At 41.2% G+C, this 14,007-nt stretch overlaps 1 protein-coding gene across 1 annotated transcript in view; it reads left to right on the top strand.

Annotated features, from left to right (window-relative positions):
* Positions 1 to 2,811, top strand: part of GALNTL6 (polypeptide N-acetylgalactosaminyltransferase like 6) — a gene marked incomplete at both ends in the record, with an annotated part of 462,129 nt that extends 459,318 nt beyond the window's left edge. Inside the window, one exon of the mRNA XM_084264175.1 lies at positions 2,644 to 2,811. Within this exon, the coding sequence (XP_084120301.1) occupies positions 2,644 to 2,811 (168 nt within the window). The remainder of the gene's footprint in view (positions 1 to 2,643) is intronic.
* Between the last annotated feature and the right edge of the window lie 11,196 nt (positions 2,812 to 14,007).

Raw genomic sequence — 14,007 nt, 5'->3', positions numbered from 1 at the left:
CAGCTTCAGGGACAACCTGTAAGAGTAAGTTCACTCTTCACATAGTAGGTACATAGATTATTTCCTCCGACAGCCCAAGACATGTCATTGTGATTGTGGCTTTTATCATATGGACATCTGTCCTGCTGGAACTGCGCTGGGGCTACCAACTAATTTCAGATAAACTACTGCAGCCACCAGCTGATAATGACTTCCAGTTGCTATCGACCTTGGCTATAGTTATAGCAGTGACCTAGAAGAAATGAAAGGCTCTGTGGCTCATTACCACCCCCCTGAACTGTCGAGGCCCATTATCTTATGGAGAAGTTTCTCCTTCTGCAAATAATCTTCAGACTTTCATTCAGAAGAAAAAAAAATGCTTTGCTGTCTTCAGATGTTATGAAAGTCTCCACAGGAACTCTTGTGGCTTTTTAATATTGGTGCAAAGATGAATTTATATAGCTCTCTTGGAAAGTTATTTTTGGGGATGCACGCAAGAGTTACCCCTTTAAGTCCTGAGCTTGTTTCCATTAAAATCCGTAAGAGCAGCAGGCTTTGACCTTGGGTCAGCGTAAGCTTGAGATGATAAATTAATAGGCCTTTATATATGGCTAAGTCAGCCAGAAGTTTTTCCAGAGTGGTAACTCTGTCCTGTTCTTAAAAGATGCTCTTCTCTCCTAATAACCAGAGTTTCTAAAAGAAAGCACTGACAATGCTTCACTCAAAAATTGCATCCCCTGGATACTTCTGTGGGAAGAAAGACCGCCAACTCTCTTCAGAAAGGCTCGAGTGTTTTTCAGAGCATGCTTTTTTGTACTGAACCTTTTCCTTTTTTCTTGTAACCAGCTCTCCTATTAAGCCTTCTAGTATTACAGCTTTGCCTTCCTAATAGCTTGTGTGACCCTCATGCCAAGCTATGGCGCGAGGAAAACCAGATGCCACCTCCCTCTGAGACCCCGTAGTGTCACAGTCACCATGTCCTGATTTTGGGCAGTGCCACTCCACCAGTGTCTCACGAGAAGGCCAGGAAGAACTGGCAAGGTGCAAATGGGTGCCTGCACCACCCTGTAGGGCGGGTGGGAATGCATGCAGGCCCACCTCCGAGTAAGGACACGACAGGCCTTTGCACCTGGTTGCAAGATGGAGTATCCTACCTGCCCACCTTGTAGAGCAAAAAGGAACCAAATCTCCCCATCTGGCTTATGCCTGTGGACTTTGACAGCTTCCCTCAGGCTGACAGTGTTGTGTGTGTATGCGTTTACCCACTGTTTTAGGGGAAAGGCAAACACTGGAAGTGAAAACCTGTGTTTGTGAAAGGCGGATGTAATGCCATTGCCCTGAGCCAGAGCACAGGAGGCTTTTAACTTTGCTGCCTGCATGGGTTTTAAGATAAAAAAGGGCATTGTGTTTTACTAGTGTTTCACATCCCCCCAAATCAATAAATTCCATCTTAACTGATTTTTTTAAAAATAAAACAAACCAAACTTTTCTTTTTAAAAAGTGTTTTTTTGAATAGCTACTATTTCTTGTTGACTTATTGAATTATATTTGTATGTCTTCATACTTTTGAACGTGGGGTATTTTTCAGCCAAAGAAAAGTTTCTGTATGATTGTTGCTCAGCACCCAGAGCACTCTTCCTGAGTTTTTAATCAATTGCAATTTGACAAGGAGGCTGGCGGGCCAAGTTTGGCACGGAAGGGGAAAATCTGGATGTGGTTTCCCAAGAGTAATCTGAAATTTATTTCAACGGATACAGTAAATGTATACTCCCCGGAAACTTTCAGACTGCACTAGCACTCCTGTATCGGTCTCAAATACTTGCCTATGTGAACCAAATTCATTGAAACTACCCAACCAACAATATCGACTGTCCATCTGGGTAGTTTCTGCTTTATGGAAGAGTCACAGCCAGGTTACTTACAATTTGCTCCACTTTTGTAAAGTAAAAATTAATAAAAATAATCATCATAAGTATCCTTTTTAAAGCAACTTAATCTGTGTTTATCCTCCCAAAATCTCCATAGGGAGCTAAAACAGTGTTAGGATTTCCTTCCTATTAGGAGAGAGAGCATATTTCAGCGGCTGGGCTTATGGAGGCCATAGGCAAAGTCTGCTTTTCTTTGGGTGAGAACTGAGATCATCTGTCCTGAGTTTGTCTATCACACCACTTCAATTAAATTTTTTTTTACATCTTCCTCAAGTTCAAGAGTATGAGTTTTCCAGACAGATTGTTACAGATTTTCCTGCCCAGAAGCATGGTAGAAACTGTCAAAAACAAATTAAAAAATAAATTTTTTGGATTAAGAAAAAACCTATTCAGGTTCAGACTTTTAAATAGGGTCCAAGCAAGCACATGTTATGCAAAGATTAAGACATTCTATTTTTTCATTATATTACATGGCTGTTAGTTAAAGACCAGAAGATGTCTCATTCCTTCGTGAATCCTCAATTTCATGAAGGATAATAACCCAAGGGAAAAAAACCACTCTATTCTCTACAGCTTCCTAATAATAGCTGTGGTTATTACACAAGGTTAGTGCATAGTGACCACAAAATCATTTCAGGCAGGACTGTGTTAATCCATGCTCTGTAAAATAAGAACACTTCCAATGACTTGGCATTTGCTACTTAATTCTTTTTTGTTTTGTTTTTCATTCCTGTAGGACAAAACTTTGTTCCATCCGGTAAGCAGCAGCTGCATAGATTGCAACCCAGCTGAGAAGAAGATTTTCATGAACAGATGTGATCCTTTATCTGAAACTCAACAGTGGATTTTTGAACATATTAATATGACTGTTTTAGAAAAATTTAACAGCAAGGCCAGTTCCTAGAAAGACATTCAAAAGAAAAAAATAATGAACACACCCAATTACGTACAGACTGCAGACAACATTTTTGCCAGCATCTGGGTCGAAGGAGTCAGGAATTAAATTTCCTAGATCCAGGAAATCTGTTCTGAGGATTAAGAAAATGCCACAGCAAGAGCCAGCAGGCTGTCCTTGTGGATGTATAGTATCTGAAGAACTTGGCCAAGAGCCTCATCGGATGCTGCCGAGAACTTCAGGCTGAAAATTCCCTTGCTGGTCAAGGGAAATACTTTGTTTAAAAAACTGTTTAAAAGTAATCCAAGTTAATAAAGTAAAACAAAACTCTAGAGTTTCTCAGGTCAAATCCTGCTGTAGTGAGTAGCTCAGAACAGATGCTATAGTTTGGGATGGGTATGTGGTGTGCATGATGGCTACAGGAACCTGAAGAAATCTCAGGTTTTAGAACTAAATGTGCTGGTAGAAGAATAACGATGTCCCAGCGCTGCCTAGACAAGATGTATGCTCTGTTGACATTCTCTTAATAAAAGGTTGGGTTAAGCAGGTTTAACCCTCAGAACTGCTGCAGTTAATTTTAAATACCTCCCTTTTACATTCCGTTCATTACCAAAATAGGAATGGTAGAAATCTTAGGGTCTAGAATTACACTGTAGTGAAGCATGAAAGAAACTATAAGGTTTTACCCTCACATTTCTCCCTGCCTTCTGGAAACAAAAAAAAGTGAAGCAGTCAAATTTCTATACGTGGTATATTTAGCAATTGTGATTCAAATCCCATTGTCAGTGACAAATATAATAGCAGCAGCTGCAGCGTAATGGAAGGCTTGTGGACTAGCTATCTTTCCTAGAGGCAGAATCCTTACCAAAGTATAAATTAAATTGAAAATAGGCTGGGGGGGGGGGGGGGAGTAGGTGGGGTGGGAGGAAATCAGAAGAGTAGGAAATGATTGCATAGCGCATGCTGGACTAGGTTAGTCAAATTAATGTTGGTATGTTGCCATCACCTAAAAGTGTGCTGACTCCCTGCAGTGTGGCGTAAAAGCTCTTCCAGTGCTCTTGGTGGATAGGAATGGAGAGAAAAATTGACATAAAACCAGTTGGTCCTCTGTCTCATGACAGAGGAAACAGGCAGCTCAAACAAGTTAAAACTGCAATACTTTGGTGCTTCAGAGATGGGCACAACTCAGATTGACAGACTTCTGTCACACTGACGGCGTCCCTCAGACCTGTCAAGCTGCTGGTATGAGGCCTCTAAGACTTTTTTGGGTGAGCTGTGGTTCTCAGCAGAAATCCATTGATACTGATGCATGGAACATTATAGTTACATCTGGGAGTTTTCAAGGTTAGACCTAGTACAAATTCATAGCAAGCAAGCAAGTACCTGGCCTGCTCCTACTTGAAAGGTGAATTTGCAGATGAAAGCACTGTAAATGCAGATAGATCACATCCTCTAAGAGGTGGTTGCAACTGTGCTTTCAGGCTCCAAAAATACCGTATGTAATTAAGTTGCTTATTCTGATTGCTGGAGAGGTGGCTGACTAACCAAAATACTGATGTGCAATCTACCCTGTTTTGAGGGAGTAGGGTGATTGTGTTTTGTTTCTTGCTCCTGAAGCTGTGTTTATGCACAAAGAACATTGATTGCATCCAGAGGATGGTTCTAGTACCAATAAACTATGTGCTATTTTATGGCAGCACTTTGTAGTTGTAGATTAAGACACAAAATTGTAGGTCAGAGGAACATTTTAGGAGGCAAATGAGATCCTTTAGCATCCAGGATGCATGCACTTGGAAAACTGGAATGCATCCATACATCTAGCAACTGCTGCAAGTTAGTGAAGAGATTTTTCAAGTAACCTGAAAGAAATGCATCTATAAAGTTAGATTTCTTGTTTTATGATTTTTAAACTAAGCTAGCTTGTTAAGGTATTGTTTAAATTTAATTTGAAGAGATGGTGCACTCAGGAACAGAAGCAGGAAGGCCACTGTATGAGGATACTTCAGGCTGGTTTAGCTATCAGCACACAGAACCAGACTAGGCACTGCAGGCTGTCAGCCTTCCCAGGCATGGTGCTTGCAGCATCCTTTATTTGCAGCCTGAGCATGAGGGAAGGGGGGGGGGGGTTGAAAAAAGCAGAAGAAAGCGGCTGCCTAAAATGTAAATGCAGCTCTCAAGCTGCTGATTCTAACTGGCCCCAAACTGTCAAAAGTCCTGGAAGCAACACCATATGCCTGAAATAGATGCAAAGGAGAACTGCTAAACCAGCTAAGCACTTTATGTTATGTGCAGATGCGCAGGGTTATTTCGCTCGGTGTCTGACTGCATCTCGGTGCTCTGACTTTGAAATGTCTAATGCAAAGTAGGCTGCTGTCGGGGCACAGAACTCCCACACCTTTCACAGCCCCTCACTGAGTGATACTGCACTGCATCTTGTGCCACCAAAGGAAAGCTGCCCTGCACTCAGAGCTGGGCACTGACTGTAAGCTCTAGCACTCCTTGTCAGAAAACAGCCCACAAAACTAATATTCAGATGTTCGCGGGGGATGGAGGGAGGGAAGCTGCGTAATGTTTTCAGGGTTTCTAGGCAAAATATAAGCAAAATATATTGGAGTTTGTTGTGGGTCAGCAGTAAGCAACTGTTGATCTGTCTGGAAATATAAAGGTTATATGGATATCTATATTTTGAGGGAAGTTTAATAAGTTTCTGTAGTGCAGCATAGAAACACCCACACATATATGTGTGTGTATATATATGTATCAGTATGTGTATGTGATCCATGGAAAGAGGGAGGGGGAGGAGAGAGGTTTGTTTTTGCTTCATGGGCTGATCTTTCAAATATTTAGTATAACCAGACCTGCACAGAAAAAAAAAAGGTAGGCTATATCAGACTATCAGTGAAGACAGTTATCTCACTGTCTTCAGCCTGAGCAAAATACTCTTTTCTAAAAAAATGGAGACAAAAATTGCTAGCATGCAGTTTCACCACATACATCTGTAATCCTCCCACTATGGGTAGAGGGTGGCCCCAGGGACAGAGGGCTTCAGAGCTGCGCCTCTGTAGCAGCTGGAGTGATGGATTCGCAAAATGGCTGTCACTTGCTAAGCTCAGGACTCCTTCAGCAGAGAGTTCTATTAATAATAAATGATCATTCCTACCTCTAAATTAAACGCTGTCTTGGGTGTTCTCCAAAGCTTTCCACCTTTAACAGTATTTCATGACTAACTTAACATTCAGAATTTCTTTAACTTTTCCTGCAACCCTTGTCTTTCCCACCCAGAAAACATCTGAAACGCTGGATAGGATGGATAGATGTATCTTCCTCTCGTATCTCACCAGGACCATTTAGCTTTAATATGCATTTCTTCAAGAGACCATGATTTATTTAATTTTTAAATACCAGATAGTTCTGAACACACTTTGAAACTAGAGCACAGGCAGCAGTAACTGACATGGGCTCATCATTTCAGCTGAGCTAAGCTGATGACTTGCTTCAGTTTTTTCAAGTAATTATTTTATGGCTGAGAGAACTTTAACCAACATGCCTGGAAAGAACATCTTTGTAACTTAAGAGTTCATCAGCATCTACCCTAATTTTTTTCTATTTAAGGTTATCTGACTCCTTTTTATGTCCAGCAAGCTACTGCCATAGGAGAGAGCAGCTGGAAAACTGGAATAAGCATAGAGTGCAACTAAAATACTAAATCATATGTGTTTCCCCACATACTTTCCAATACCCAAACTAAACAGAGGCTGTGGGCGGGTAGGGCTTAAAGGTGAGAGGAGGAGCAGCCTTGATGCAGAGGCACAAGACATTTTTCATTGCGTGGCTTTATTTATGAAAAATGAGGTTGCTTTAGAACAACTGTTTCTGCAGCAGCGTGAATATTTTCATGATATAATGTGTACTTCCTGGGAATTATCAGTTTACCAATAAATGGTCTGTAGCTGCTGAGCTAGGTCTTCCTCATGATAAAGACAGACTAAGCTCGAAAGGAAGCTGACAAGCACTTAACAGCCTTTGATTACTGGCAATTTACCAGGCATCAATGTCTCCCTGACCTCAGTGAATGTGGATGCCACAGAAATCATAGAAGAAACATATATAAATAGCTTAACCAAATTGATTTGATGTGGTGCACCTCTACAAGATGTCCTTTACCTTTACCTTTTTTTAAAAAAAAAAAGAAGGGGGAAAAAATTACCATAATCACAAGTATTTGCATTTTTACTGATAACTTCTGCCAGGGACTGAGTGGGACCCTTTTAACCCACCAGACATCTTGGAGTTGGAGCATTTTAGGAAGCAGTATTGGGAGGCTTTCATCGATTCTCTGTTGAAAGAGCATCAATCTTTAATGTTATTACCCCAGCATTATTCAAGGGAACACAAGATGCAAAAAAAATAATAATGGATTTATTTTCTTTTTTAATCCATCAAGTTTGTTAGGGAAACCATTTCAAAACCCTTGAAAACAAACAAATGAACAAGATGATCAGCAGTAGCTTTTTTTATAGCTGGTATTAGTCACATAATGTTCATTAATTAATTTGGTTAACTCTCCTCCAGATCTGGTCCATATATCCTCATAGAAAGAGCACAAGGGTCCAAAAGTGCTTTCACGTAACATTTTGAGGATCTTGCCTTGTCTTACAGAAAGTTCTGAAAGACCTTTTACACATTATCAGGTATAAAAGGTAACCAAAAAAAGGAAAAAAACCACCAGGCTGTTATGTCTAGTGTACTAAGAGAGTCTGCTAAACTTCTTGTTCTAAAATAGTATCTATTAAGTGGAAAATTTTAGATGACTAAGTAATACAGTTTAGTAGATCTATAGTGTGCAGTGTTTTCTACATAAGATTTTTACTCTTAATCAAATCTGTATGGTCAGTTCCTGACAGTGTTTTAACCACATGTAATACACAGATCTGTCTGAGGTCTGCTGCATTCTCGTATTTCCTTGCTAGAATTCTAAATTCGCTGGGCTGAAGAAAAAGCAGAGCGGGTGGAAAAAGCCTCTCTAAAATCTAAGAAACCCATGTGAAACCCAACCAAATAATGGGAAAGTTTAGCCAGACATGACCTGAAAAAAAGCATCACATTTCCAAAGCTTCATGGGCACTCTCGGAATACAGTTGCTCTGTGTGGTGGCTTTATACTTGCATCGTCAATTCCAGAGGTACTAGTCCTGAGGCAGGTCTTGTGAAAGTGATGCACTATAATTTGGCACAGGTAGATGGTAATTTGGCACAGGTAGATGGGCCAAAGGAAACAAATCGCTTTCCAGGAACAGTTCCTGAGACAAACAGAGTCTGGTATGCCTTAAGAGTCTTAGCTAGTTACAAGGTTCATGCTATTTTAGTTGTTTTTTTCTTTTTTTTCTGGACCTGGTGGCGTTGGTAGATGCTTCAGTGGCCCTTATGGAAACAAGGAAGGCAACAGGGGCACAAAGAGGATGTGGGTTAAGACAAGAAGAATTTGTGGTTAGCTAAAAGGCGTGGTGCCCACGGCGCTGTAGGGCAGGCCAATTATTATACACAAAGAGAAATCTCATCCTTTAGTGTGGCCACTGTGGTCGGTGCCCAGGAATATTTAATAGAGAAGAAACTATGTAAAGTGGGGTAGCAGGAAAGCCTGTACTCAGCAGAAGATGCAGAAAAAGTAATGATGCCCCTTTTTTGAGAAGCAGATGAACAGGGCACTGAGACAGATATCACAGACAGTGTAAGGCAGGTGAGGCAGCTGCAATGGAGAAGTCTGGCAAGTGGTACTATCTAAAAGACATTAAAACACAGGAAAAGAAAACTTGGTCCTCATTAACCTTAGCCCCCATTAACCTTGGCAGTATCCCTAATGCTTTGCCAAAGTATTAGTTGATTTAATTAAGTTAATCCTTCACCTCTCCCAGTTAAATGACTCAAACTGGAAGGAGCCACAGCCCAAGCAAATTTCTGTTGATCACCTCGGAGCATCTCATTGGCACACAACAGCACTAGGCACAGTTTAGTTAAAAACCTCCAATGACACCAGAACTGAAACAATATTATCAAGCTAAAACGTCAGTTGGCCCCTCCAAATCCCTCTGTGGCAGGGGAAAAACAAGTCTCACTTGCCTAAAAGAATGATTGATGGTAATGATCCTAGATTAAGAAGATCAGGAGTCATGAGCTTGCCTGGAGGTGAAAGGCCAAATGGTGAGATTAGGAGATGGTGGTTTGACTGAGAAAGGAAGGAGGAAATTTGTGGTAAAAAGGAAGAAGCAGGAATTTTTTTTTTTATTTCTGCATATGAAAGAAACATGACCTACAGGGTCAGCTACCGATAACTTTGGATACCTCTTCATACCAGGATTTGCATGTTTATTTCCATCACGAATACTCAGGAATCAAGAGGCAATTGGTTCCACCCCTTCCTGCAAAGGACTGAAATGTAGAATAAAGATAACTGCATGATCTGAAATGCATTGATCATGCACTACAGGAGCACAACTAGAGTGGAGCTTTGCAGGCCACCAAACCAGTGCTGAGGTTTGCACCAGAGGTATGTATGTGCGTTCTTGAGGATACTTTGTGAGTTGTGTGTAGAAGCAGAAAATTATGATTACTTTTTAACCTCAGATTAAGGGTTTTTCTGCATCTCAGGCTTTTTTGAAAAAGGAAAAGCATTTAGCTAAGTTTTCTAGGAAATGTCCCAGAGCAGTACAAAGTGGCTTTGCCTAGTCACTATGTGGATCAATATAATACATATTTCTCTTAGGACATCACATACAAGTCTTTAAAAAAGAATAGTGTGGCTCTGACTTCATGACTCTTTGCAGTGTTCACCTCTTGTCATCCATTTCAGTTATTTCCTTTATTCTTTTTTTCTATTTGGTGTTTCTTTCCTTCTGCTGGCTCCTCATTTGCAGGATTCCAACAGAAGTTTGGTCCGTGTTCTTCCCTGTTTGTACAGAGAGGTGTTTCTTGCTGCTGTAGATCCCTTTTGTCAAGACAAGTGTGACTAAAGATGCTTTGATGTTGAGCCACAAGTTCTCTGCCTCCCATATTTCACTGGCTGCAGCTTGTACGAGCAGAGGGGTGGGGAGGAGAAGGGAGAGGTTCTGTCCACATGGGCCAGCCTGTGTAAGATATAGATATATATAGGTATATCATAGCACAGACAAACATTGTTGAGGGAGAAAACTGCGTTGGTGACCTACTTTTTTCAGCTATTGTCAAAATTCAGTGTTGCCCAGAGAAGGGAATATGTAAGAATGGAAGCATCTTATTCTGTGGATATACTTCTTATGAATGTTTCAAAGCAGCTGAACTGAACCTTGGTGAGTGGGTTTTAACTTTTGATTGTCCTGGTTGAGTTCACACAGACACAAGAAACTAGGATGACATTCGTATGTGGCTCGTATAAGCCACCGAGAGGTTATGGAAACTTTAACTGAAGGCGTTGTTTCACATCTGAAGTGGATGTGTAACCTTCGGTGAAGGAGTGATGCTGGTTAATGTCTGCTCAAGCTGCAGAGTCAGAGGGGTTTTTTTGTTGTTTGGGTGGTTTTTTTACAAAGCCTGAAAAAGAGAGAGGTTGTCCAATGTGCAGCAGCTTTTGCTTTCAGCTGTACAGGGCTCCAGTTTATTCCCCAATACGAAAAGATTTCCCTGTGAGTCTCGCTCTCAAACCTGCGTCTGCAGAGACGGCAGTAAGGCGTCACCATTTCTTTCCAGTTAGCAGAAACCCCTTTTGTTTGTTTCCTATTTGCTTAATATACCTCCAGAGTGATTTATCTGCAACCAGAAGACCTGGATAGAAGCTCTGTCCTGACCCTTCACTAAATGAGTTCCTGGGAAATCAGAGTACCAGCGTGAAGGTTGTACAAATGTGTCCTTATAAAGATCATCAGCTGAGGAAGAGGGATTTCATATTGAAGAAAAATAAGCCCCCACCCCCGCAAAGTTTGTTTTCCTTTATTCCTGTCATATCAGCCTCCAAATTACAGCTGCTGCTCTACATCTAAATGTATCATGGTAATCTACACCTGGAAAGATAATGATGCCTCATCAGGGCTCTGCTGCCAGTTTTCCATACAAGTCTGTACCGTGGCTATATAAACCTGATCTTTGGAGCTGGGAGTCAGTCTTCATGGTTGCTGTCCCTACAAGGGGCACAGTCTTTCTTCTGACTTTGGCTTAGACCTGTAGTCTTCCCCTTCCAACCCTGTTGACTGAAGTAGCTCGGTATTGACCAGCCCTTCAGATGATCTGGTCCATTGCACATCTTGTAATGTTTCACACCTGCACAAACACACACGTGGTCTACCAAGTATTAGGTGGCAAAATAGAAATTTGTGGTCCCTTCTGAGCCTCTGAGGTGCTTCTATTTATCAACTAGCCTTTCTGATGGTCAGAGCGTTCTCCTGGCATCTCTGTGAATAAAGACCCTTTCCTGCAGGTATCCTGCAAATATCCATTTCTCTCACTTTTCTGAGAGTCTGGAATTACAGCCTTCACTTGCTGTTAAACAACATTCAGGACAGAACATTCCTTGGTGATTAAACTATTATAAACTCTTTTTAAAGCACCAAGAAGAGCTGGAGACAACTTTGTGTACTCCCTATCCAACGTACTAGTAGGCAAGGCAGCCACTGATGAGCTGGGCTGATAGGCAGCTAGTAGAGCTCAAGCAACAAGCAAAATGGAGTTGTCTAATTTTCTGGGAATCAAGATGAAATTCTTTGGTTATTGTAGTTTAGGAAATACAACTCTCTGAAAAAAATCGGGAAAATATTTTCAGGTGTGTGCATTTGAAATATTATACGATAGACTACAATTACTAATATATACATTATAATAAGTACAAGGAAAACATACACTTCTGTGCTGACTAGTCTGAGATAGTTGGCTTAGATGTTATTAAACAACAGCTGTAGAAGCTTTGACCAACTTACTGGTGCATTAAAATAATGTTTTCAAGACATGTTTAAAGGATTTACAGAGAGCACATGCCTGTAAATTACTAGACTGTAATTAAGACTATGGAATAAAAATTGTTCACCTGTCCTATTTTATATTTGGATGTATTATGTGACAGAATACAAAGTAAAAGATTGATGAAGTACAGTTTAAAAACAAAAAAAAACAACAATAATTACCATGATCTGAATGAATAAATACCTCTCAGAAGCTACAGGATTAATGTTTTGCTTTGGTTTGGTTTTTTTGTACACATACTGCCTGACCTACTGTGTCAGGCAGGTGAAGGAGGGGACAAGCACGCCCAGCTGCAGGGCAGCCCAGGGCTGTGGAGCAGCTTCCTGCTCCCACAGCCCCCAGCTGCGCGGTGGCAGCAGGAAAAGACAGCAAAGTTGCCTTCTCCAACAAAAAGCACTGCTAACTCAGGCAATATCAGGACTCGTGGCTTGAACGGGTGCTTAAATGAGAGGCAAATACAGAAGTGAGTTATTTATCCCTCTTACGCACCCAACCCCCCACACACACACACCCACACACCCCTTACCAATCCCCACTAGAAACGACCCAGCACTGTTGGTTCTTCTATTTACAGCTGATAAGGAGATATAAAATACATAATCTGCCTATGCAGGATTAGTTTACTGAAAGTGGGTTCCTGCACTGCAGATGTTTAGGAGTCACATAGATGACCAGCAAGAGTCAATCAATCATCTTCAAAGACCAGGGATGGAAGAGTTGCTTATTGACCATTATTTTATTTCTCTTTAAAGGAATGATCTTTTTTTTTCTTCACTTGCATCTCTTTAAGCCCTATCACTGATTTTTATACATACCCATATACTTTAGTTCTTCAGTGTCACAACTCTGCTGTAAAACTTTCTAATGTAAATTCCTTGATTACATGAATCCCTAATGTCCACTGCATATGGTAGGATTTAACTAGATGCAATCTAATTTTTTGTTATTTGTTCAGGCAGTTTTCTGAGGGAACAGCTAAAGTGACTACTGCTTCTGAAGAGCCCTGAATGTCAAAAGTAACAGAAACAAGAAAACTATAAGCATGCACTAAAATGTGTGACTGCTCCTTGTCTAGAGAGCTTAAAAGGGCACTGTAGTCAAACGCAAGCTGGAGGCATCCCCAACTGAAAAGAAAAAAGAGAAAAACTGTTATTTTCCACCTAAACTGTTTGGGACTAATTCCTTCCAGGCAGTTCCACTGAGCAAACCTCAGTAAATATCGTTCCAGAATGATGATAAACTGAAATAGTGATTACAACAGCAAAACAACTTACAAGTGAGGAGGACTTTATGAATTACAAAATCTCCTATCAAATCCCTAATGAGACTGGAGCTGTTAGTTACAGGCAGTAGCCTTGGCAAGGGAACAACCAGCAAGAAAGCAAAATTATTATTAAAAGAACAATAAAGTGCCTTAGATACATCAAAAACAATTAGGCGTCAGTTTTAATGCAGCCTAAAGTTAAACACAGTAAAACATTTGCATTACTTCAAGTCCACAGCCTGGGGAAAGCACTGTCTATAAAAAAACCAGAGAGCCTTCTGTGAATTGTGTGTCAATTATCTCATTACCTTTGATAGTATCAGGTGCAAACCTTCAAGGAAAAAAGCTTTAAAAGAGCTTTGTCAGGTAAGGGCACATCTGCAGACCCCTGAGACCTGAAGTAGGGAGAAAATGAGAAAGTTTTGCATCTTGTTCTGAAGTGAGTAGCTTGCCTCTGGTTGCAGGGATGAGCAATGGACAGGCATTACACAGAAGTTGCTGGTGTAAATTTATCAACTCAGAATATGTTTCTGCATGGGTTAAGGAAGCTGAGCAGGATTCTGATTCAACTCTTCCTTCACTTCAAGGCTGAGGTGTTGCCACTTGTGTTCCTGCTGGTCTGGAAGCAGAGGAGCATCCAAGCCTGGCTCCTACCTCCTTGCCCCCCTCCCTCCCCGTGATGCCCACAGATGGGAAAGGGTGAGAGCAATTATTGATCCTCTTGGCTGGGCAGCTCCTTGCACAGGAGGGAGGCTCTTCCGACAGAGGATGCTAATGACAGCTACAAGATCTCAGCCTGCAGAGAGATCTCTGCAATAGCAGCAGCCATTCGGAAATGCTTCCAGAGTGCAGCCACCCACAGCCTGAATTTCCACCGTGAAAAGCATGTGATGCCACCAGTTCACACAGTAGCTCTGTGCATGAGCTGCCTGTTAGCTCAAAGGTGGCACTTGCATCCCT

Source organism: Gallinula chloropus (genome assembly GCF_964237585.1).
Source record: "Gallinula chloropus genome assembly, chromosome: 4".
In the NCBI taxonomy this organism is placed as follows: domain Eukaryota; kingdom Metazoa; phylum Chordata; class Aves; order Gruiformes; family Rallidae; genus Gallinula; species Gallinula chloropus.
Note: the sequence above shows the minus strand (reverse complement) of the source record. Positions and strands in the feature narration are given on the sequence as shown.